General features: G+C 43.9%; 1 protein-coding gene across 1 annotated transcript; it reads right to left on the bottom strand.

Moving 5' to 3' along the window:
* Positions 1–13385: 13385 nt before the first annotated feature.
* LOC126943470 (olfactory receptor 2W3) lies at positions 13386–14415 on the bottom strand. Its single transcript, XM_050772244.1, has one exon. It carries the CDS (start codon positions 14388–14390, stop codon positions 13446–13448), a length of 945 nt encoding a protein of 314 aa, XP_050628201.1. The 5' UTR covers positions 14391–14415; the 3' UTR covers positions 13386–13445.
* Positions 14416–26602: the final 12187 nt, after the last annotated feature.

The following is a 26602-nucleotide window of genomic DNA, read 5'->3' as shown; positions in this document are numbered from 1 at the left end:
TATCCAGGGGGGAGAAGTGGGTTATATTACTCCCCATCTAGTAGGGGTCATGCACCCTTCTGTAATAAGGTTTGTAATACTCAGAAGAGAAGAGGAGACTGATATTACTCCCCATATCTCAGGGAGCATACACCCCTCTGTGATATGGTCCATAATATCCCGGGGAAAAGATGGTGACATTACTCCCCATGTCGCGGGGAAGGTTACATACCCCTGTGATATGATTCGCAATATCCCGTGGCGGAGAGGGTGATATTACTGCTCATATTGCAAGAAAGGTATGCCTCTCCGTGATATTGGTCATAATATCAAAAGAGAGAGAGGATGATACCACTTCCCATATCGCAGGGCATGTACACCCCCCTGTGATATGGTTCCTAATATCCAGGAGGGGAGAGAATATTCCTCCCAATATAGCAGAATGTGTACAGCCCCATTGTGATACTGTTTTTAATATCCAGGAAGAGAAAGGAAGCTATTACCTTCAATATCGCAGGAGGTGTACACCCTTCCTGGAAATATTGTTCCTAATATCCAAGAAGGAGAGGACAATATTACTCCCAATATCGTAGGGGATGTACCCCCCTCCTGTAATATTGCTTATAATTTCTATTGGGGGAGAAGCTGACATTACTCCCAGTATCGCAAAGTGTGTACACCACCCTGTGATACTGTTTGTAATATCCAGGGGTTAGAGGATATTATTACTCCAAATATCGCAAGGGTTCTGCACTCCCCTGTTACATTGTTTGTAATATCCAGGGGGAAAGAGGGTGATATTACTCCTAATATCACAGAGAATATACACCCCCCTGTGATGTTGTTCGTAATATCCAGGTGGGCGAGAGGATGTTATTACTCCCAATATCGCAGGAAATGTAAACTTGCTGTGATATTGTTCGTAATATCCAGAAGGGAAGAGGATGATCTTACTCCCAATATCTCAGGAGGTTTAAACCCTCCTGTGTATACCCCTCTGCGATATTGTTCGTAATATTCAGGAAAAAAGAAGATATTTCTCCCCATATCACAGAAGGTGTACATTCCCTTGGGATATTGTTCATAATATCCAGAGGGAAAAGGGATGATATTAATTCAAATATCACAGGAGGTGTACACCTTCTTGTGATAGTGTTTGTAATATTAAAAACGGGAAAGGATGATATTTCTCCCAGTGTCACAAAGAGTGTACACTAGCTGTGATATTGTTCCTAACACCCAGAGGGGGAGATAATGATACGACTCCCAAAATCGCAGGGGGTGTACACCCTTCTGTGATATTGTTTGTAATATCAAGAAGAGGAGAGGATGACATTACTCTCAATATCGAAGGGGGAGTAGATCTTCAAGTGATAATTTTTGTAATATCTAGAAGGGGAGAGAATGATATTACTCAATATCGCAGAGGGTGTACACCCCCTGAGACATTGTTCGTAATATTTAGGGGGGTAGAGGATGATATTACTCCCAATATCACAGGAGCTGTACACCCTTCTGTGATAATGTTTGTAATATCCAGGGAAAAAGAAAATATTACACCAAATATCGAAGAGGCTGTACACCCCACTATGATATTGTTCGTAGTATCTAGAGGAAGAAGGATGATATTACTCCCAATATCCCAGAGAATGTACACCCCCATGTGATGTCGTCTGTAATTTCCAGAAAGGAGAAAGTGATATTACTTTCAATATCGCAGGGGGTGTACACTCCCCTTTGATAGTGTTCGAAATAACCAAAAGAGGAGAGGATGATATTACTCCCAAATATCGCAGGAAGTGTGCACCCCCTGTAATATTATTTTTAATATTTAAAAAGAAAAGAATAACATTAAGCTTAATATCACGGGGGTTGTACACCCACGTGATGTTGTTCAAAATATCCATGGAAAGAGAAAATAAGATTATTCCCAATATCGCAGGGGGTGTACACCCCTCCTGTGATATTGTTCCTAATATCCAGGGAAGATGAACAAGATATTACTTCCAATATTGCAAGGTGTAAACTCCCCCTGTGATATTGTTTTTAATATTTAAGGGGGAAAGAGAATGATATTACTCCCAATATTGCAGGGGATGTGCACCCCCCGTGATATTTTTCCTAATATCCAGGGGAAATAAGTATGATATTACTCCCAATATTCCAAAGAGTGTACACTTTTTGGTAATATTGTTCCTAACATCCATGGGGCGAGACGATGATATTACTCCCAATATCGTACGGAGTGTACGCTGCCCCCTTTGATATTATTCCTAATATCCACGGGGGGAGAGGATGATATTATTCTCAATATCGCAGGATGTGTTTACTCTACTGTGATATTGTTTGTAATATCAAGAAGAGGAGAGTATGCTATTACTCTCAATATCGAAGGGGGAGTACATCCCCATGTGATATTTTTCATAATATCCAGAAGGGAGAGGGTGATATTACTCTTAATATCACAGAGGGTGTACACATCGCTGTGATATTGTTCTTAATACTTAGTGGGGGAGGGAGAATATCACTCCCAATATCTCTGGGGCTGTACACCCCTCTGTGATATTGTTTGTGATATCCAGGGTGGGAGAAAATGATATTACTCGCAATATCGCAGAGGATGTACACCTCACTGTGATATTATTCATAATATCCAGGGAAAATAGGATATTACTCCAAATATCGAAGGAACTGTATGCCTCTTTGTGATATTGTTCATAATATCCAGATGTAAAAGGATGAAATTACTCTTAATATTTCATGCAGTGTACCATCTCCTGTGATGTTGTTCATAATATCCAGGAAGAGAAAATGATATTACTCCCAATATCACAGGCGGTGTACACCCCCTTGTGATATTGTTCGAAATATGCAAAACAGGAGAGGATGATATTACTCCCAATATTGCAGAAAATGTACATTCCCCCGTAATATTGTTCTTAATATCCAGAAAGGAAAGGATGTTATCACAGGGGGTGTACACCCCTCCTGCAATACTGTTCCTAATACACAGGGAAGAAGAACAAGGCACTACTGCCAATATTGCAGGGAATAAAACCCCCCTGTGCTATTGTTTTCAATATTTAAGGGGGAAAAAGAATGATATTATTCCCAATATTGCAAGGGGTGTGCACCCCCGTGATATTTTTTCTAATATTTAGAAAAAATAAGTATGATATTACCCGCAATATCGCAAAGGATGGACACTCCATTTGTGATATTGTTCCTAATATCCAGGAAGGGGGACGATGATATTACTTCCAATATCGCAGGGGGTGTACACCCTCCCAGTGATATTGTTCCACATCCACAGGGGGAGAGGATGATATTGCTCCCAATATCGCAGGGTGTGTACACCCCCGCTGTGATGTTTTTTCTAATATTTAGTGGGGGAGAGGAGGGTGATATGTCTTTATATATTGCAGGGGGTGTATACCTCCTGTGATATGGTTTACAATATCCAGGGGGGGACAGGAGGGTGATATTACACCCAATATCGCGGGGGGCGTACAACCCTCTGTGGTATGATTTGTAATATCCAGGAGGGGAGAGGAGGGTGATATTACTCATTATATCTCGGGGGGTATGTAACCCCCTGTGATAAAATTCATAATACCCAGTGAGAAAAAGAAGGGTGATATGATTCCCCATATCCCGGGGGATGTTCACCCTTCTGTGATATTGTTTGTTACACCCAAGGGGGGGAGAGGACGGCGATATTACTCCCCAAACCCCGGGTGTGTACACACCTCTGTGATATGGTTCACAATACTCCGGGCAGGAGAGGAGGGTGACATTACTTTCAATATCCCGGGGGGTGTATCACCTCCCTGTGATACGGTTCGTAGTATCCAGAAAGGGAGAAGTGGGTGACATGACACCCCACATCGCGGGCACGTACACCCCCTATGATACAGTTTGTAACATCCAGAAGGTGACAGGCAGATATTACTTCTCAGATGGCGGGAGGCCTACAGCCCCCTGTGATAGGGTTTGGAACATGCAGAGGGGGAGAAGGTGACATTACTCTCCACGTTGCGGACTGTGGACACCCCACACACCCATGACATGGTTCATAATACCGGGGGGAATGAGGGATACTCCCCATATCGCGGGAAGTGTGAGGGAGTCATCATCTTTCAGGTCTGAGGGGCTGATATTACTCCCCGTGTCGCAGGGGACAAACTCTGTGATATGATTCGTAATATCCCGGGGGAGGGAGAGTGATATCACTCCCCACATCGCAAGGGAGTCCACCCCCCTGTAATGTGGTTCACAACATTCCGAGCGGGAGAGGGTGGTGCTGCTCTCCGCGCGGCGAGGGGCGGACCCCCCGCTGTGACATGGTTGGCAATGCTCCGAAGGGGAGAGGATTATATGACTCCCCATATAGCGGGGGGCACACACTCCCCTGTGACATGGTTCATACCATCCCCGGGAATAAAGGGTGATATTCCTCCTCCTACCGTAGGACGTGTACACCCCCTGTGATACTGTTTGTGATATCCAGGGAGGAAGAGGGTGATATCACTCTTCATATTTGGGGATATACACCTCCACTTTGACATGATTCGGAATATCCTGGAAGGGAGAGGGTAGTATTACTTCCCATATCGGGAGGGACGTACACTCCCCTGCGATAGTGTTTGTAATATCCAGGGGGACAGAGGGTGATATTACTTCCCCTATTGCGGGGGGAGTACACCCACCTGTGATATGGTTCATAATATTGCGAGGGGAAGAGGGCATTATGTATATTATGCATATGAAAATATTACTTTCCATATTGCAGGGACGTACACCCCCCTGTGATTTGGTTCACAGTATCTCGGGTGGGAGAGGGTGACATTGCTCTCCACATTGTGAGGGGTACACACCCCCCTGTGATATGGTTTGTAACATTCCAGCGGGAGAGGGTGATAGTACTGCCTATCTCACGAGGGTCGTATAACTTCCTGTGATACGGTTCGTAGTATCTTGCAGGGGAGACGTACACCCCTTTGTGATATGGTTCGTAATATCCCGGTGGGGAGAAGGGGATATTACTCTCCTTATCGCGGGAGCGTACACACCCCTGTGATGTGGTTCGTAGTATCTTGGGGGGAGGGGCTACTATTACTCCCCTTATCTCCCAGGACGTACATCCCCCTGTGATACGGTTTGTAATATCCCGGGGGGGACAGGGTGATATTTCTCTGGCTAGTGTGGGGCGTACATCCCCCTGTGACATGGTTCGTAATTTCCAAGAGGGGAGAAGGTGGTATTACTCCCGCATATTGCCAAAAGCTTACACTTCCCTGTGACATAGTTCGTAATATTTTGGGGGGAAAAGGGTGATATTACTTTCCATATTACGTCGAGCATACACCCCCATGACATGGATCGCGATATCTTGGGGAAGAAAGGGTAATATTACTCCCCATATCGCGGAGAGCATAAACCCCCTGTGATATGGTTTGTAATATTTCGGAGGGGAGAGGGAAATATTACTTCCCAAATCTCGAGGGGCGTACACCCCCCTGTGGTATTGTTCTTCATATCCTGGGGAAGAGAGGGTGATATTACTCCCCACATCGTGGGGGCATACACCATTCTGTGATATGATTCATAATATCCCAGGGGGGAGAGGATGAAATTACTCCTCATATCGCAGGCACCACACAGCCCCTTGCGATATGGTTCATAGGACTCCGAGGGGGAGAGGGTGCTGTTACTCATCATATCGCCGGGGTGTACAACCTCCTCTGATACGGTTCTTAACATCCAGGATGGGAGAGGGTGATATTACTCCCCACATCGCAGAGGACGTACACCCCCTTGTGACATGATTCATAATATCCATGGGGGAAGAGGATGATATTACTTTCAATATCACAGGGAGTGTATACCTCAGTGCGATATTGTTCATAATATCCAGAGAAAAAGAAGATTATATTACTCCCAACATTGCAAGAAGTATACGCCCCACTGTTACATTGTTTGTAATATCCAAGGGGGAAAGGATGATATTACACCTAATATCACAGAGGTTGGAAACCCCCTTGTGATATTGGTCGTAACATCCAGGAAGGGAGGGGATGATATTACTCACAATATCGCAGGGGATGTACACCTCCCAGTAACATTGTTCGTAATATCCAAAAAGGGAGAGAATAATATTACTTAGAATATCACAGGACATTTACACACGCAGGGCGTGTAACCAGTGATACTGCTTGTAATAACCAGAAAGAGAGTGGAGTGCCTGCTGTGGTTTTTCACTATCCCCCCCTTGGAAATCTTCCACAATAAAGATATTTGGGGGGACAAAAATAGAGTTAGAGAGAAGGAGTAAGTTATAGGGTTTGATAGCACTGTGGGGTGGCCATAGTTAACCATCATGTATTGTGTATTTCAAAATAGCTAGAAGAGAAGATTTGGAATGTTCCTAACATGAAGAAATGATGAATCCTTGAGGTGAAAGGCATCCCAACTATCCTGAATTGGTTATTACACACTGTATACATGTATCTGTGAAATTAAATTTAAAGCTGTTAGAATGCTAAATTATTCTGAACCTTGAGAGGAATGTGGCTACATAACCTGAATTATGTAGCATGCAACTAAAACTTCAGCTGGTCCAATTATAGATTAGCTATCTTCCTCATTCCTATACCTAGCAAACCAAGCAGCACCAGAGATCAGAGCCCCTCAGGTTATTGCCTGTCCTCAGAGAGGAATCAACTAGCCTTCCCTGGAATGCTGCTGTACGTAACCAATCAAACCACTGTGATGTATGCTTGGGTCTTGTATGGAAAATGTTCTAATTTGGCTGTAGCTTCTCTGTCTCTGCCTACATACATGTAACCTTAACTTCCCCACTTTGGAATGCTGACCCCATTTATTTGGAGTTAGGGTTGACCGAGTGGCCATCCTCAAGCTTCGTGCTCCAATAAACTTACATGTAGTCATATTTTCTGAGTCTCATTATTTAAGAGTAACATATCAAAATATCACCTGTACCAAATAAATATGAACTCCTATGTATCAATAGGAAATAAAGACATTTGGCCCCTCCGTAAATGTAAAAGGTCTGTACTCCAAATCTTCTATAAAGATTATGGGAGATTGATTCGTCTAGTGGATGTGTATTTTCTGCCAGAACTAACGCTATCAAAGGTGATAATACCCCCAAAGGGAAAATAAATTGGTTTTAGGAGGTTAGAAAAAAAAGTCTCAGATATTAAACTTTTGTGGCCCTCTAGAGTGCTATAGTTTACAAATAGGTATAGAGTATATTATTTCTGTGGTGCACAGGAGACCAAAAATATTTCAGCCCAAAATATATTTCTCCAACATACTTCAAGATGGCTATTCAGAGGGTCTGAGACAGGAATAGCCCAGCAAAGCTGCCTTTTGTGGAGAAGATAAGAATCTGTAGAGAAATATCCGCACTGATGAGATAAAGAGCTGGGCTATTTCGGCGCTCTCCCTCCCTTGTCTGGGTCTAGGAAGAATTAGCTCATCCACAGCTTGCCATCTATTCTTTCTTACGGCAGCTCTGAGATGACCTATTTTCACCTGCATAGCAAGACAGCCTCCACTCGACAGCCTTTCCTCCCTTCACTCTCTCCTAACCTGTGACGTTACCTCTGCCAGAGCCCAGAGGAATGTAGTCCTGGGCCTGTGGTCTTTGGGCTCATTCACTTCCCTGGAAAATCATTTATTCCTACAGCCTCCCATTTCCTCTCTTCCCAGTGAGAAGGATATTTAAGTGTCAACCATCTTGCCTTTCTTCTTCATATTTTATGTGACTCTTGTGGATAAGATTGCAAGTAATACTTTTTTTGGTCTTTTTTCTCCTGTTAATCCATCTATGATTAGTTTGGTTATAGACTCAAATCATTGAAACTTCAGGGGAAAAATTTAAACTTCCCTAAATGTATTAAAGTTCCTTGGAAAAATGGTATAGTGATTTCTCAAAGAACTAAAAATAGAACTATGATTCAACCAGCAATCCCACCACTGGGTATCTACCAAAAGAAAAAGGAATTTTATCAAAAAGACACCTATGTGTTTACTACAGCACAATTCGCAATAGCAAAGGCATGGATTCAACCTATGTGCCCATCAACAATAGACTGAATCAAGGAAATGTGGTACCTACACACTACGGAATACTGCAAGGCCATTACAAAGAATGAGATCATGACCTTTGCAGCCTATGTGCCCATCAACAGTAGACTGAATAAAGAAAATGTGGTACAAGAATAAGATCATGACTTTTGCAGCAACTTGGATCCATCAGTTAATTCTTAAGTCAATTAATGCAGACACCAAATCAAATACCACACGATATCACTTGTAAGTGGGAGCTAAGCAATGGGCATAAGATGGACATAAAGATGGAAAATATAGACACTGGGGACTCCAAAAGAGGAAAAAGGAGCAGGGTAAGGGTTGGGAACACAGCCTATTGGGTACTATGTTCACTATTTGGGCGAGGGTGAAGAAGTGTCCTTGATCTGGACAAACACTCAAGGTTTGGTGTCTGGCAGTAAGGAGAACAAAGACGCAGTCTCTCTCTCTCTCTGTCTCACACACACACACACACACACACACACACACACACACACACACACACAGAGTAGCTGTAAGAGCGGAATGTTTAATAGCCAAAAGAAGAGAGAGCTTCCTCATGCGGAGGAAGGGAGCGCCCAAGTGGGTTTCCGAGTTTGGGGCGAGATGCGGTTGATTTCACAGAGGGGCTTGAAGAGGCAGGGTTTGATTGACATAGGGCCCAGGGGATTGCTTTGACCAGGTGTGCCATTTACATAGCCAAGAATCTTGTATTATGCAGATGGGGTTTTTACCTGGCTGAAGCCATGACACCTGCACACCTGGCAACAAGGGTGGAGGGAATCTCCAGTTGGATGTGTCTGGCTTCCAGGCAGCCTTTTTCCATTGGCACAGCTGCTGGCATTCACCTATGGAAGCTTCCAGCTTGGCTATGTAAGCTTGCAGCTTGATTTTTCTGGCTGCTTTTTATTAGAAAAGAAATGATTTGGGGGCTGCTTTTTATTAAAGGAAAATTCCATCGAGAACTCTTCAATCCTCACTATCTGTCTAAATAATTTCTTACTAACTCCTATATCAAAGGATTCACCAGAAGCCCAAACTCCAGCATGACACTATACATCCATGTAATAAACCTCCACAGATACCCCCTGAATCTATAATAAAAACATTATTTAAGTCCCATGGAAGAGGGAATATTAAGGAAAAAAAGGCATGAAAGTTTTTTAGGGCCAGCAGTAATAAAAAATAAACAGGTTGAGAAACACCGAGTTAGATGATTCATCAAACAGGGCCAGTATATCACATTGTATATGCAAGGTTGAAAGTGTCACCCAAAGAATGACCAGGATTGTTACCAGAAAGGGGTCCCAAGCCAGACACCAAGAGAGGTCGTCAACCGGAGTTAGGAAGGGCCTGACATTTTGCCTGATGGCTCCTATTGATAGGGAATTCAGCAAACCTGTGGTTTTTGCTGTAGCCATAGGAATTTAGGGAGTTGCCATGGCAGCAAGGCCTTGGAGCCCTTAGCCCGGGCTTTTTTTTTTTAAGGAAACTTTTTGTTTCCTTAAGGCCTTGGAGCCTTAGCCCGGGTTTTGTTTTTTTTTAAGGAAACTTTTCGTTTCCTTAACCTTGGGGTTCATCTTATTTGATAAAGAGATACCTACTTTGGCTTCTCAGATCTCAAAGGAAGCCAACATATTTTAGCCTAAAATATACTTCTTTGAGATGTTTCAAGATGGTTGTTCAGGAGGGCTGGAAATACAAACTTAGTTGAAAAACTGTCTTTCGTGAAGATTTGCATCTGTAGAGAAAAATCTGCATTGATGCAGCCAGGCTTTCTCTGAGGCCTTCCCTCATCCTGATTTAGGGATGATTAACTGAGGGTCTGACATTTTTAAGGGTCTGAAACATTTACATCTATTCTCTCTCAGCACTGCTACCTGTGAGGTTCCATCCACGTAACAAGACCACCTTTGCTAGGCAGGCCACCTCTTCTCTGGTCCCACAAGCCATTTTGCCACTGATCCAAGCCTCATTCTTTCTGGAACCTCAAGATGGTATAAAAGCGTCAACCATCCAGTCATTTCTTTGAGATGTTATGTTTTGTAAAACTCCTGTGCACCTTAATAAATTCATATGTCTTTTCTCTTATTATTTCTCAGCTGTGTTTTTCCAGTTGATTTTCAGTGAACATTCAAATGAAGGGGAAGTTTTCCCTTGTTCTCCACAAGTTTTTATTAATTTCCACAAATTTCCACAGAACTAGTAACACTTAGAGGATTCAGTGGAGAATGTGGATAGTGGGAGGAGGAGGAAAGTTTATTCCAGTTAAAATTGGAAAGTTAAAAAATAAAGCACTACCTTCCCAGGTGAAGAGATACTGTTTTATACATTCTGGAGCCCCCATGACTTCCTAGGACTCAGCTGCTCAGGGCTTCACACAGAGCATAGCCCAGTGGTGAGGAACTGAGATGTGACCATCAGAACACCCTTATTCAAATTCCCACTCCCGCAGTAACAGTGTATTGAAATCTAAAATCTCTGAGCCCTAAGTTCCTCCTTTGTAAGATAGATGTGATATATTTCCCACCTCTCTTTCTTGAGGACTCAGTGAGTAAATACAGGTAAATTGTCTGAGTTCGTTGACACATACCAAGCACCTCAAGAGTATTAACCATCATTAGCTAAAAACATAATTATGTTTCAACTGAAAACTGTGAATGAGGCCGGGTGGGGTGGCTCACGCCCGTAATCCCAGCACTCTGGGAGGCTGAGGCGGGCGGATCACCTGAGGTTGGGATTTCGAGACCAGCCTGACCAACATGGAGAAACCCTGTCTCTACCAAAAAAAAAAAAAAACCCGCAAAATTCACCAGGTGTGGTGGTGCATGCCTGTAATCCCAGCTACTTGGGAGGCTGAGGCAGAAGAATCGCTTGAACTCGGGAGGCGGAGGTTGCAGTGAGCCCAGGTTGTGCCACTGCAGTCCAGCCTGGGCAACAAGAGTGAAACTCCATCTGAATGAAAGGAAGGAAGGAAGGAAGGAAGGAAGGAAGGAAGGAAGGAAGGAAGGAAGGAAGGAAGGAAGGAAGGAAGGAAGGGAGGGAGGGAGGGAGGGAGGGAGGGAGGGAGGGAGGGAGGGAGGCAGACAGGGAGGAAGGGAGCGGGGAGGGAGGGACGTGGGGGAGCAGGAGGGGAGAGAGGGATGGGGCAGGGGAGGGAGAGAAGGACGCTGCGGGGGGCGGGGGGGAGAGGGAGGGAGGGAAAAACAACACCAAAGGGTTAAGTAGATAGGAGTTTCAAGAGAAATTTTTTTTTTTAAAGAAGAAAAGAAAGACGTGACAAAATATAAAATATAGTGACTATTCCAGAAAGGGGAACAAGCAGAGGAATAAGTATAGAACGGGACACCTGCAGCCAAAAGCGGCCTTAATCAAACAGCGATTGCAGCAGAAAACCATTCAGCTAAAGGAGAAGAAACTTCAGCCTGGGAGACACAGCAAGACTCCATCTCAAAAAAATAAATGAAGTATTTTCTTTAACATATATATGTGGACTTGGGGAGTTTTGTAACTGTTGGAAATAAACCCTAACTGCCACACAGATAACTCATTCTCAGTTCACCATTAGCCCATCCACATCAGTACTTCTCACAAACAGCATCCTTGAATAGTCAGAGGGGCCGGGCTCTGGTTTGTTTACACTTACACAACGCCCTGGGGCTGGTGACCTTTGATGTGCGGTGTGGAGGTGAGAAGGCTACAAAAGAAGACAGAAATACACCCGTGGAGGAGGAAGGAGCCGAGCACAGGAGCGATGGCAGAGGAATGAGGACCACCCCTCAGCGGGCCTTTCACACCACTCCCTCTCACCTTGTATTCGCCCTTCGCCTATGAACGCTCTCCCAGCTTTTTCCAGAACGTGTCTGGCCTCCAACTGCCTGGAACCAGAGCATGGGGTGATGTATTTCCTGGGTCCTTAAAATGTAGTCCGAGTCCCCAAAGCAAGGGCATCACCTGGGAGGAGACACAGAAACTCAGACCCCTCATCACCAGCTGAACTGGAACCGCATTGGAACGAGACCTCAGATAACTGGAGTGCACATCAGTGGGACACACTGAGGACCGCACTGTGGAAGGAACAGTGGCCAGCCATGCTCCTTAGCCCCAAAGGGTCTTTGACATTGCGTGCCAAGCCAAATGCTTAAAGACTTTTGCTCTTTGAAATTTCATGATGCAATAGAAACCACATGAATCAGGAGTCAGAACGAACTTGGGGAGAAAACCTGATTCATTTCCCCTCAAGCAAAAGATTTAACCTTCAGATCTCAAGGACCAGGGAGATAAAATGGGAATAATGATACTCATGCTGACTTCATACAAATACGGAGGTTAGATGAACGAGGAGCGTCTGGTACACAGAAGGGACTGAACCAATGTCCCGTTCTTCTTACTAATAATGAAAAAACATGCCTGAGAAAGAATGATGCTTTAAGATTTAAATGACCCGTGTATCATTATTTACAGGTTCACTTCTTGGTTTATGCAGAATCTTACACCAGATTTTGGGGAAAATTCCAAAGGTTTAGATAAAGGGTACAACAAACTCTACAATTTCATGAAAAGGTTTGGGTAGGAATTGGGAATATACAAAATATCAAACTGTGCTGAATTCCATGATTTGATGGCTCTAAACAGAGAGGCACTTGGACCACGTGGAGAACAGTGATGCATTTGGGGTCATTCTGACTGAAACATGTCAGGTGTGTTAGACTTTAAAGCAAACAACAACAAACAAAGCCAAGCTCTGATTGAGAAGAGTTATTTCCTCTTAGCACTCTGGTATAAGTTGGTGGAAACTCATCTTTACAATGGTTTATCTCACTTTGTTCTTTACAGCTGCTTTATAGAGCACGATGGGTTTTGGGATGATTTGTGTTATTCAGTTCACACATAAAGCACATAACGTTGGCCAGGCACAGTGACTCACACCTGTAATCCCAGAACTCTAGGAGGCCATGGCAGGAGGATCACATGAGGCCAGGAGTTTGGGACCAGCCTGGGCAACACAGCTAGACCCCATCTCCGTAGAAAATAGAAAAGCCACAATGCCCACCGCCAGTGGTGCGCACCTTCCAGTTACTTGGAAGGCTGAGGCGGGGGAGGATCGCTTAAGCCCAAGAGTTGGAGGAGCCATGATGGCACCACTGCACTCCTCCCTAGGTGACAGAGTGAGACCCCGTCTCAATTTTAAAAGCAACAACAAAAGCACATGATGTCAGAACTGAAACAGCCTCACAAAAGTCCAGAAAAAGGCAAGTTGGGAGTCACAAGCTAATACCAGCTGGAATTCAGCCGTTCCAGATGCCGCCAGTGGCCCCGGATGGAGGTGAAGTCAGGTGGAGAAGCCCTTACTCCTTTCCTAGCTCTCTCTTCCCCAGAAGCAACCTTCCCAGCGCCCCCTTCACCTTTCTGTTTCTGAGGGTGTAGATGAGAGGATTGAGGAGGGGGGTGACAATGTTGTAGAAGAGCGTGAGGAACTTGCCCTGGTCCTGGGAGGAGCTGGCTCCTGGTTGCATGTACATGTAGATGATGTTTCCATAGAAAAGGGAGACCACAGTGAGATGGGAGCCGCAGGTGCTGAAGGCCTTCTGCCTTCCTGATGCTGACCGAATTTGTAACACAGCCCTCACAATGTAGCTGTAAGAGAGCAGGATAAACACCAAGGGGGACAGCACAACGCCCACCGCCAGGACAAACACGGTGCCTTCAATGGCCACAGTGCTGACGCAGGCCGTCCGGATCAGGGCGGGCATCTCACACAGGAAGTGGTCCACCTCGTGGCGCCCACAGCGGGGTAAGCGCAGGGTCACAGGAGACATGGCCAAGGAGTTGGCCACCCCACAGCCCCAGGCCACTGACACCAATCCCCGGCAGAGCCTGGGGTTCATGATCACCATGTAGTGCAGGGGCTTGCAGATAGCCACAAACCGGTCATAGGCCATGATGGCCAGGAGCAGGCACTCCACACCACCCAGACCCAGGAACAGGAAGAGCTGGATGGCACAGCCCGTGTAGCTGATGGTCTTGTCACGTCCATTAAGGTTGTAGAGCAGCTGGGGGATGGAGCTGGTGGTGAAACTGAGGTCCAGGAAGGAGAGGTGGGTGAGGAAGAAGTACATGGGGGTGTGGAGGTGGGGGTCCAGCCGGGACACCAGGATGATGGTGGTGTTGCCCACGAGGGTCAGGAGGTACGCGATCAGGATGACCACAAAGAGGATCCTCTCCAGATGGGGTCGGTCAGAGAACCCCAGCAGGATGAAATGGGTTTGGGTGCTGCCATTGGATCCATCCATCTCTACTGCAGCTAAACAGAAATATCAATCCTAATAATAACAACAGAACTTACTAGAAGTTAAGCATTCTTCTCTGCTTTTTATATTTATTTTATTCATTTAACCCCAGCACAAGCTAAGCATTCTTCTATGCCTTTTTTTTTTTTTTTTTTTTTGAGATGGAGTCTGGCTCTGTTGCCCAGGCTGGAGTGCAATCGCGCGATCTCGGCTCACTGCAACCTCCGCCTCCCAGATTCAATCCATTCTCCTGCCTCAGCCTCCCAAGTAGCTAGGATTACAGGCGTCACTACCATGCCCGGCTAATTTTTTGTATTTTTAGTAGAGACGGGGTTTCACATGTTGGCCAGGCTGGTCTCAAACTCCTGACCTCATGATCCACCCACCTCGGCCTCCCAAAGTGCTGGGATTACAGGTGTGAGCCACCGTGCCTGGCCTCTTTTCTATGCTTTCTATATTTAATTTATTCATTTAACTCCAACAGAAGCTAAGCATTCTTCTATGCTTTTTATATGTATTCTATTCATGTAACCCCAACAGTTATATGGAGTTGCATTATTATTATTAGCTCCCAACTTATAGAAAAGGAAGCTGAAACACATGTGTGTTGAGCAAACTGTCATATGTAGGAAGACGCAGAGCTGATTCTGAACCCCAGCAACGTGGCTGAGAGTGTGCATTCTTAACCACTATTAGTACTGCCTCTAAATCCAATGAAGTGAAGACAAATCCTGCTGTGGCCAAACAATGAATATTTCTAGAGTCTCCAGTCCCTAAGCTCCTGCCAAAAACCTCAAGGACTCAAAATGGAGCCTCAGAATAATCTATCAATAGTATTTAGGAAATATTCATTACACACAGAGTGCTTTATCTATGACTGGTCTCAAAGAAACACCTCATTCATTGGGTTATCATTTCTGAGGTAATTTTTAAAATACTTTAGTAGATAAATAACGTAAGAGACAAGCAAAATACACATAAAATCTCTTTCTCTCTCTCTCTTTTAATTGGGCCTGGTATTGAAGAAATAGAGTGTATGAAGTTTTCTTCCAAAGTACTATATACTGCTTGAGAGGATAAAACAGCTTGAAAAAACTTTGTAACAGATATTATAACTGTAATGCAATAATTCACGCACATGTACAGAAAATTCTTATCACGTTCCAATTCCAATACCACATCATATTCAAAGCAAAGCGTATTTGATGAGACAAACCACAAGTCTTACAGATGGATATAGAGAGACTCGGTCCATCCTGGTGTTTGGGTGATGGACACATTAAAAGCCAAGACTTCACCACTATGCAATACGTGCAGCTAAAAAGCAGTACTCCCAAATTAATTTAAATAAATATAAATACGTACGAGCAGCTAAAAAGCAGTACTCCCAAATTAATTTAAATAAATATAAATACGTACGAGCAGCTAAAAAGCAGTACTCCCAAATTAATTTAAATAAATATAAATACGTACGAGCAGCTAAAAAGCAGTACTCCCAAATTAATATAAATAAATATAAATATGTACAAGCAGCTAAAAAGCAGTACTCCCAAATTAATACAAATAAAAATAAATCCAAACATGCAGGTAACAAAACAGTACTCCCAAACTAAGACAAATAAAAATACATACATACATTTTGGGCAATCCCTCCAAACTATTCTGCATTATCCCTGGGTCAACAAGACTAAATTACAAGATCTCAGCAAGCTCATTTGCCTTTTCATAGTTTTCTCATCTAAAATGGTAATAATCAAACCTAGCTTACTTAGTTTACAGATATGTTTTGAGATTTTAAATATGAAATATAAATATATAAAACATATAAAAGTTTAGTGAGTGTAAAGGTTTCGACATATGTTAAAAAAAAAAAGGGGATGTGTCATGCAAACACAGAATGGGAACATAAGCCCGTAAGTCTAGCCAGAGAAATCCAGAAGAAAAAAAGCCTACTGAAGAGAAATTCTCTTATCTTATATCTTACCAAGCTTTGAAAATACAATAACTACATCATGATAACTGACAAGGCATTTGTGGGAGGAAGGGAGTGTGGGTCCCATCTTTATTCCTTACACCAAAAATATTAAAATTATGAATTACATATTTAAACATTTCAAAAATACAACTACTATCAGAAAGCGTGATAGTTATTTTTCCTTTTTTTCCCCAATCATCTTGAATAAGTATGCATCATAAGCCAAGCTGCAATTCTCAAAAGTTAAAAAGCAAAACATAGATAAATTGTGTTACCTATTTAGAAAAATCTACACTCTAAGAAACACTATTGGCCGGGTGCCGTGGCTCACGCCTGTAATCCCAGCACTTTGGGAGGCTGAGATGGGTGGATCACCTGAGGTCAGGAGTTCACAACTAGTCTGGCCAACACAGTGAAACCCCTTCTCTATTAAACATACAAAAATTACACAGTGTGGTGGTGCATGCCTGTAGTCCCAGCCACTCTCGAGGCTAAGGCAGGAGAATGGCATGAACCTGGGAGGCGGAGCTTGCAGTGAGTCGAGATAGCGCCGCTGCACTCCAGCCTGGGCGATAGAGCAAGACTCCATCTCCAAAACAAAACAAAACAAAAAAGAAACACTACTAGCAAACTCTAAAAAATAATGACAATAGTAGAAAAATTCCAGAAGACAACCGAAGGCTACTTTGCTTTTTTCCTCAAAAAATTGGCAACAAAAACATGTAGCAAAAGAAAAATATGTAATGACTTGAAGAAACAGTTCACAGGAAAATGGTTTACAAGCAAGTGATATAAACATTAGAAATGTGTTCACTGATGATTGAGGTTATAAAAATTTAAATATAAAGATATTTGCTTTTCCAGATAGGTAAATAATGAAAAGTGTGGCAATATCCAGAGTTTGAAAAAATGTGGGAAATAAGCCCAATCTCATGATTATTTTGTTTTTTTTTTTTTTTTTTTTTTGAGACAGAGTCTCACTGTGTCGCTCAGGCTTGAGTGCAGTGGTGTGATCTGGGCTCACTGCAGCCTCGTCCTCCCAGGTTCTCCTGCCTCAGCCTCCCAAGTAGCTGGGATTACAGGCATGTTCCACCACGCCGGCTAATTTTTGTATATTTAGTTGAGATGGAGTTTTGTGATGTTGCCCAGGCTGATCTTGAACTCCTGATCTCAAGCGATCTGCCCACCTTGGAATCCCAAAGTGCCGGGATTACAGGTGTGAGCCATCATGCCTGGCCTCATGAACACTTGATAAGAGTCAAAATTGAAATAGTATCTTTGGAGAGATCTAAAAAAAAAAAAAAGACTATTTAAATACACATATACCTTGACATAGTCCATATTATTTTAACAAAAGAAATATCTGTCTTTCATAAAATGTTAAATGACATGCTTTTCTCATTGCCCTGTTAATTCTACATCTAGGAATCTGCTTTGCGTTTATTAACCCTCAATCAGTAAACACATACCCTCAAAAACTTCATTATAGCATGTACTGAAATAGATAATACTGGGGAACAAGGTACGTGTTTAAAGTGGTAGACATCATTTAATAGATGATGACTGGAAACAATCATTAAATTGGAATGACATTACCAAGAATTTTGTCCAAAAAAAAAGATATTAATATCAAACAAATAGAAAGTTAAATATGCCAGGCGCAGTGGCTCACGCCTGTAATCCCAGCACTTTGGGAGGCCAAGGCGGATGGATCACAAGGCAGGAGTTCGAGATCAGCCTGGCCAAGATGGTGAAATCCTGTCCCAACTAAAAAATAACAAAAATTAGCCGGGCGTGGTGGTACGTGCTTGTAAGCCCAGCTACTCAGGAGGCTGAGGCAGGAGAATGGCTTGAACCCAGGAGGCGGAGGTTGCAGTGAGGCAAGGTCACGCCACTGCACTCCAGTCCAGTGACAGAGCGAGACTCCATCTCAAAAAAAAAAAAAAAGAAAGAAAGAAAAAGAAAGCTAAATATAATGTATAGTGAGATTGTATATAGTGTGACTCCATTTTTTGTTCACAAACTCTCTTACTATACACACAAACACACATGGTATGTATATATGTATATAGTCACATGTTGCAGAACAACACATTTTGGTCAACAACAAATTACATATGTGGTGGTTCCACCTCCTGAGAGGGGTCTGAGGCAGGCCCTTCAGGCAGTATTGTAGAAAGCATCGTGGTGGTTCCACCTCCTGAGAGGGGTCTGAGGCAGGCCCTTCAGGCAGTATTGTAGAAAGCATCGTGGTGGTTCCACCTCCTGAGAGGGGTCTGAGGCAGGCCCTTCAGGCAGTATTTAGAAAGCATCGTGGTGGTTCAGGCTGAGGCAGGCCCTTCAGGCAGTATTTAGAAAGCATCGTGGTGGTTCCACCTCCTGAGAGGGGTCTGAGGCAGGCCCTTCAGGCAATATTTAGAAAGCATCGTGATCACAGGAGGAGACAGTTCCACGCATGTGGCTGCCCCGGAAATCCTTCCGGTGGGACGAGGTGTAGAGGCCAAGACAGTGGTACTGATCATTCCGTCTCAGTGGACACCCAGGCTAATGTGTGTGTTTGTGTCTTAGTTTGCAAAGAAAAAGTTTGAAAAGTAAAAAATAAATAAATAAATATTAAAAAATTAAATGGAATATGACTTGTAGAATAAGAATAAAAAGAGCGCATTTTATACAGTTTTACAATGTGTGTTTTAAGCTAAGTGGCATTACAAAAAAGTCACAAAGTTAATAAAAAGTAAAAGGTTTGCCAGGTAAAAAGTTTCAGTAAACTAAGGATAATTTCTTATTGAAGAAAGAAAAATATTTTTTAATGCATTTACTATAGCCTAAGTGTACAAAGTTGATAAAGTCTGTAGCCGTGTACAGGGATGTCCTGGGCCTTCACATTCACTCACCACCCACTCTCTGCAACTTCCAGTCCTGCAAGCTCCATTCACGGGAAGCGCCCTAGACAGGTTACCTTTTTTTGTATTTTATACAGTATTTTTACTGTGCCTTTTCTATGTTTAGAGACACAAATACTTACCAGTGTGTTACAGCTGTCTTCAGTATTCAGTACAGGACCATGCCGTACTCGTTTGTAGCCTGGGAGTGACGAGCTATACCACACACTTATGGCCTAGGCTTGTGGTAGGACACACCATCTGGGTTTGTGTAAGCACATTCTGTGATGCTCACACAATGACAAAATCACCTAATGACGCATTTCTCAGAACATATCCCCATCGTTGAGCAACACATGACTGTGTTTGTATTCAGATAGAACGGATATCTGGATGTACGGTTTGAAATTGTTTAAAAGGCTCATTTCTAGCTTGGGCAACATGGGGAGACCCCATCTGTACAAAAGTCAAAATTAAACATTAGCCTGACATGGTCGCACAAATGTACGGTGCCAGCTACTCAGGAGACTGAGACAGGGCGATCAATGGGCCCAGGAGGTCAAGGCTGCAGTGAGCTATGATCATGCCACTGGCACCCCAGCCTGGGCGACAGAGTGAGACCCTGTCCTCTCCCACCCCCGCCGAAAAAAGACTCTCTTTTAGAAAGTGAAGTGGAGGTTAAAGAAGACTCTCATCAGGCCGGGTGCGGTGGCCCACGCCTGTAATCCCAGCACTTTGGGAGGTTGAGGCGGGTGGATCACCTGAGGTCGGGAGTTCAAGACCATCCTGACCAACATGGAGAAAACCTGTCTCTACTAAAAATACAAAAAAAAAAAAAAAAAAAAAAATTAGCTGGGCAAGGTAGTGGGTGTCTGTAATCCCAGCTACTCGGGAGGCTGAGGCAGGAGAATCACTTGAACCCAGGAGGCAGAGGTTATAGTGAGCCGAGATCACACCATTGTACTCCAGCCTGGGCAACAGAGCGAAACTGCATCTCAAAATAATAATAATAATAATGGTAATAATAATAATTTCGCATTGGTAGATGTATTGCTTTGTTATAATTAAACAATGAGTTGTGATATAAGTGCTGACTGTGTATCTTTGTGTGTTGGTGTGTCTGTCATAATTCACTTTTTTTTTTTTTTTTTTGAGACGGAGTCTCGCTCTGTTGCCCAGGCTGGAGTGCAGTGGTGTGACCTGGGCTCACTGCAAGCTCCGCCTCCCAAGTTCACACCATTCTCCTGCCTCAGCCTCCCGAGTAGCTGGGACTACAGACGCCCGCCACCACGCCCGGCTAATTTTTTGTAATTTTAGTAGAGATGGGGTTTCACCATGTTGGCCAGGATGGTCTTGATCTCCTGACCTCATGATCCGCCCGCCTCAGCCTCCCAAAGTGCTGAGATTACAGCCGTGAGCCACCACGCCCGGCCTGTCATAATTTATAAACGTTCTAAGAGCAACGAGTGTGTTCTTGAGATTTTTCTAACCCTTGAGGCACTCCCTGTGGCTTCTTTATTTAACAAACCAACCTAGAAGTGCAGACCTCTGAGCTGAGCTCCTCAATGCAGAAACCCACTCACCATTTTTACTTGTATGCTGCTAGGCAACACTGAGAGGATGCAGGAGCACAGACGTAGCCAGAGGGCCTCAGTCAGATCTCGGAATGCCTTGTACCCTCTTGGGCGCACACAGGTGCTGTAGCCAGGGTAAGGAAATCCAAGTGCCTCTCTCAGGCTTGGCCTATTCCTTATAAATGCAGTGGCCCACAGTATTTATTAATACGGGTTTACTGCATTTACACGGTGTTGCAGCTCTGCTGAGGGAAGACTGGAGACGGACCCTGATGGCGGCCTGGGTTCATCAGCATCTCAAACCGCTGGGGAAACATCAGAGCCACAGGGATCACTAGCACGTCCACTGAGGCAGAGGCGTGCACCACATCAAATTGCCCCATCTCCCGTCAGGTCCCGAGAGAAAATGAGGACCATGAGAATGTGTCCCTTGATATAAAAAGAATTTACTGCCTCACGTAAGTAAAATTAGGGAACTCAATCCACTGTTGTTCTAAAAACATAAATACCAGTGAGCCATTTGCTCCCCTCCCCTGTTCCCAAGAATCATTATATGGCTAAGAAAACAGCTGAGGCATAATTGGTCCCATCCTACCTAGAACAGAATCATGCATTTGTTTTTTTCTTTCTCCTTATATCTGATGAAAATAGGGCCAAAATATTTTGACATCTTCTTTTTACTAATATTTTTATGTATAAAAGAAAGAACCCATTGTCCTAGATAGTGAAAAAAAACATATAAAGTATATTATTACATACATTAAGGAGCCATAGGGTGGCCTGTTTGTTTATTTATTTATTTATTTATTTATTTATTTATTTATTTATTTTGAGATGGAGTTTCGCTCTTTCGCCCAGGCTGGAGTGAAGTGCTGCTATCTCTGCAACTTGCAACCTCCGCCCCCTAGGTTCAAGCAATTCTCCTGCCTCAGTCTCCCTCGTATCTGGGATTATGGGCACCAGCCACCATGCCTGGCTAATTTTTGTATTTTTAGTAGAGATGAGGTTTCACCATGGGGGCCAGGCTGGTCTCGAACTCCTGACATCAGATGATCCACCCTTGTTGGCCTCCCAAAGTGCTGGGATTACAGATGTGAGCCACTGCGCCTAGCCTTATTTTTACTTTTTGATTTGAAAGGAAGATGTTAGCATACATAGGTTTATACTTTAGTTTCAAAAACTAGTAAGGAAATTGAGCAAGTATCATTACTTAGATTGTGTATATGTAACTATGTTTGAACGCTCTTGTAAAGGCAAAAATGACATCACAATGCTGAAATTTTTAAATAAAATAAATAAATATACAGATTTAGCCAAGCAATGTCAGAAAAAAATCAGACTTACAGTCAATTACCTAAGAAACGTATCAATTTGACTGGGTACTTTTAGGTAGACGTAGTCAGAGAATTAGAGAGTAAAGAGACTATTCTACATAAGTGAATGTGTAGAATTCGTAGAATATGTGTGGTACACATATGCAGGCCCAGCATCCTTTCTTCTTCCCTGTGTAATAGAAAAGCAGACCACAGAGGGCCCCAGAAGCACAGAGAAAGCATGCACCAAGGAGTCGGTGCTTGGAGGGCACACAGGTTGACTAGATCCCAGTGTTCCCAGTTCTCGGACCTCTGGGGTTCTAGGGGTTGCAATCAACCAGTCTAAGTGCTTTCCATTACTTCCGCTGGCTAAGGAGGTTATTTTACTTCCCACTCCTGATCGCTCCGTGTATCCCCTCCTCCCAGTCCTCTTCACTCAGGGCCTTCTCAACATGCTAGAAAAATGTGTTTAAGGCCGGGCACAGTTGCTCACACCTGTAATCCCAGCACTTTGGGAGGCTGAGGCGGGCGGATCACCTGCAGTCAGGAGTTCAAGACCACCAGCATGGCCAACATGGTAAAACCCCCTCTCTACTAAAAACACAAAAATTAGCTGGGTGTGGTGGTGACTGCCTGTCATCCCAGCTACTCGGGAGGCTGAAGCAGGAGAATCGCTTGAACCTGGGAGGTGTAGGTTGCAGTGAGCCGAGATCATGCCACTGCACTCCAGCTGGGGCAACAAAATGAGACTCCATCTCAAAAAAAAAATTAAAAAGTTTATTAAATTGATAAACCAGTCACCTGATTTGGAGGAGGGGGACCTGGGGGTATATTAGCCTGTTCTCACACTGCTATAAATATCTGAAACCGGGAAATTTATGAAGAAAAGAGGTTTAGTTGGCTCACAGTTCCGCAGGCTGTGCAGGAGGCAAGGCAGCATCTGCTTCCAGGAGGCCTCAGGGAGCTTTTACTCATGGCAGAAGGCAGAGTGGGAACTGCTGCCTTACATGGCGAAAGCAGGGGCAAGAGAAAGTTGGGGGACCACCCACTTTTAAACATCCAGATTTCACAACTCATCCAAGAGAGATGGTGTTAAACCATGAGAAACTGCCCCATGATACAATCACCTCCCAGCAGGCCCACCTTCAACACTGGGGATTATAATTGAGCATGAGATTTGGGTGGGGACACAAAGCCAAACCATATCAGGGAGTTACTGAGCTGATTAGTTCTTAGAATAAATTACCCAGTCTTCTGGATACGTAGACAGAGTTCTGGAGGGTTATAGCTTAGAAAAGGCTAGAAGCTCATGTTGGGGACTTTCTCTTTTAGTTTTCTCTTTTTCAAGAGACAGGGTCTCACTCTGTCACTCAGGCTGGAGTGCAGTGGTGTGATCCTGGCTCACTGCAGAGTTGAAATCCTGGGCTCAAGTCCCTCCCAAGTGGCTGGGACTACAGGTCTGCACCACCATATCTGGCTAATTTATATTTTTTTGTAGAGACCAGGTCTTGCTTTGTTGCCCAGCTGGTCTCAAACTTCTGGTCTCAAGCAATCCTCCCACCTCAGTCCCCAAAGTGTTTGGATTACAGGCGGGAGCCACTGTGCTCTACCAGAGTTGGTGTTCAAATTTTTACAGAGAAGAAAAGAATTTCACTGGTAATTGTCAGAGCAGTCCTTAAGGATATGTCAGAAAGAAAAAAATTATGATTTGAGATAGAAAAAAAAGCCCAATGTATATAACAGAGAAATGCACAGTAATAGGGAAGTGATGAGGAGAGCAGACCCAAGACACCCCATTTCTAGACGGCATGGATGCACCATATTGTTCAGGTAAAGAAAGGTACATAAAACATGACATTTTTTTTTTTAAAGCTTCTAGTCTAGGTAAGTTTATAGAAAGTTCCTCACATTTTTAGTGACGATACCATTTTGCGAGGTGGCTTATGGAGTACGAGACAAAGCATAATGCAAAGGTGTCACTGTGATGTCACGGGGAATCAAAACCACAGGGGGTTCAATGGGACTAGGCCTGGACATGCCAAGTTATCAGGTCACGAAATCCATCATGTTTACAAACTTAAGTCTTCTGCTCAATTTTTCTCTATCCCCAAAATTTTACTAATTTAGCACTTGGAATTAAACTTTATTGGCCAATTATTGTTATATCAGTATACTATGTTACATCTCACACAACATTTTCAGGTCCATCAATTTTGCTCTCCAGATAGTCAATCATTTATTTATTCAAAAAATACAGATTGATAACAAACCAGCATTGGAGGTGCTTGAGAAACACTGAACGTATCATTGTCAAGAGACAAAGATACCACCCCTTGTGGTGTTTACATTTAGCACAAAAGGCAAAACATAAATAAATAAATAAAACAAGCCTAATAAATAAGAGAACAATATAGTACACTAGATGACACGTACTCTATGGGGAACAAAGAGCCTCCACTGAGCCCAGCAAGGGCAACTGGAAAGGTGAGCTCCGGATGGGCTCTGGGGTGAGTAGGGTTATACGGCATCACTGAGAGGCTGGATCTCAGAAGACTCAAAGGAAGAAAGGGAATAATGAGTCAAGGGACATCAGGGAAAAGGGAATTTCAAGCAGAAGCCACAGCGGGGGGAAACGGCCCTATGATGGGAAGCACCTGCTTCGGTGGAAACCCAGCCATGAGGCCAGGGCAGCTGGAGCAGAATGCAAAGGGAAGTGGGGGAGGAAGAGAGAATCAGAGGAGGGATGGGGGTTCAGAACCTCTAGGGCCTGGGGGTTCACTGTGAGGATTCTGACTTTCACTCATCATTGTGATGGTATCACCATCTGGGTCACTGTGATGCCAACATATCCTTGGGTGCTAAAAGGATCAGCCCAGCTGCTGTAGAGAGAATGGGAGTGGAAGGGCCTAGAGCCCAAGCAGGACCACTGTGAGGAAACGAAAGTCATAATCCAGAGTGGCAGGATGGAGTTCCGACCATGGTTACAGCAGCAGGGTGGCCAGGACAACTGAACGCCAGACATATTCTGAAGGTAGGACCAACAGGGCTTGCTGATGGACTGGATGTGGGCTGCAGAAGTCAAGAAAGCACTCAGTTGGACGCCTGGCCTAAGCAATCAGAAGAATGGAGCTGCCACCCAGTGACAGGGAGCAGCCTGTGGTTTTTGTGGTTGCAGTTAGGAAGAGACTTGGGGAGAAATTTGTGGTTAAGTTTTAGGCAAATTGAGTTTAAAGTGTCTATTTTAATGTCAAGTGGACAGCTGAATATAAAAGACGCATTCAGAGGAAAGGAGAGGGAAAGCCAGGAAACGGGTATGGATGTAGAGGATTTTGCTGGTAATGAAACAAAATTCCAGAGGAAATAGTGGAAACCTTTCAGGAGTTGGAAAGGGAAAGAGGTCATTACAGGAGACACACAAAACTGTGAACCTAAGAATGCAAGAGATGAAGACTCACATAGGTCTACTGACTGACGTAAACCATAATAAAATGCACAGTGAGACAGCATTCAGCAGAGACAGTGAGACCAGAGTACTGGGCTACACGGTGGGAAATGGATACTCCTGGGCCTCTCGTTCCACTCTATGGAGAGAGTAGAAGACACATGGACGTGTTCTCCCTCCCACCCAGGGTTTCCCCGTCTCAGTGAATGGGTGGTGCCCCATGGAAGGGGTATCTCAGGCCACCCTCCTGATCCCTGGGGGAAGGGATGCTGTGGCTGAGCTGAAGGCCACCTTCCCTACACAGACCCTGCACGAGGGAGGGCTAGGGCACACCGGCCCGCGGAACACCAAGAGGAGGGACATGAGGATGCGTTATTCCCTCTGTTTGCAAATCTAACACAGAGAGTAGAAGTGTTCGCTCATGATCAATTTAAAAAATCTAGGAAGAAGGCTACGTTAATAATATGATCGGAAGGTAAGTTAAAGATGTCAGTCGAAAAAATCTCCCTGGAAGAGAAAAACATCTTGAACTTCAAATTGAGGAGGAAAATTAAACCTTCTGCAGATTATTGTCAGATAATATGAAATAATTTGCCATTAATTAATATTTGGTTACCATTTAAACATTTTAGCATTTGTATAACTATTATTATTATTATTATTACTATTATTATTTTTGAGACGGAGTCTCGCTCTTCGCCCAGACTGGAGTGCAGTGGCGCCATCTCAGCTCACTGCAAACTCCGCCTCCCGGGTTCACGCCATTCTCCTGCCTCAGCCTCCCGAGTAGCTGGGACTACAGGCGCCACCACCACGCCCGGCTAATTTTTTGTATTTTTTTAGTAGAGACGGGGTTTCACCGTGGTCTCGATCTCCTGACCTCGTGATCCGCCTGCCTCGGCCTCCCAAAGTGCTGGGATTACAGGCATGAGCCACCGCGCCCGGCCATAACAATTATTAGAAGACAGTGATACAAAGAAGGCAGCAAGATTAGCCTTAAATGACTTTTAAAACTTCTGTTGGAAAGGT

The sequence above is a fragment of the Macaca thibetana genome, chromosome 1 (assembly GCF_024542745.1).
Source record: "Macaca thibetana thibetana isolate TM-01 chromosome 1, ASM2454274v1, whole genome shotgun sequence".
In the NCBI taxonomy this organism is placed as follows: domain Eukaryota; kingdom Metazoa; phylum Chordata; class Mammalia; order Primates; family Cercopithecidae; genus Macaca; species Macaca thibetana.
This window is presented reverse-complemented; position numbering and strand designations above follow the sequence as displayed.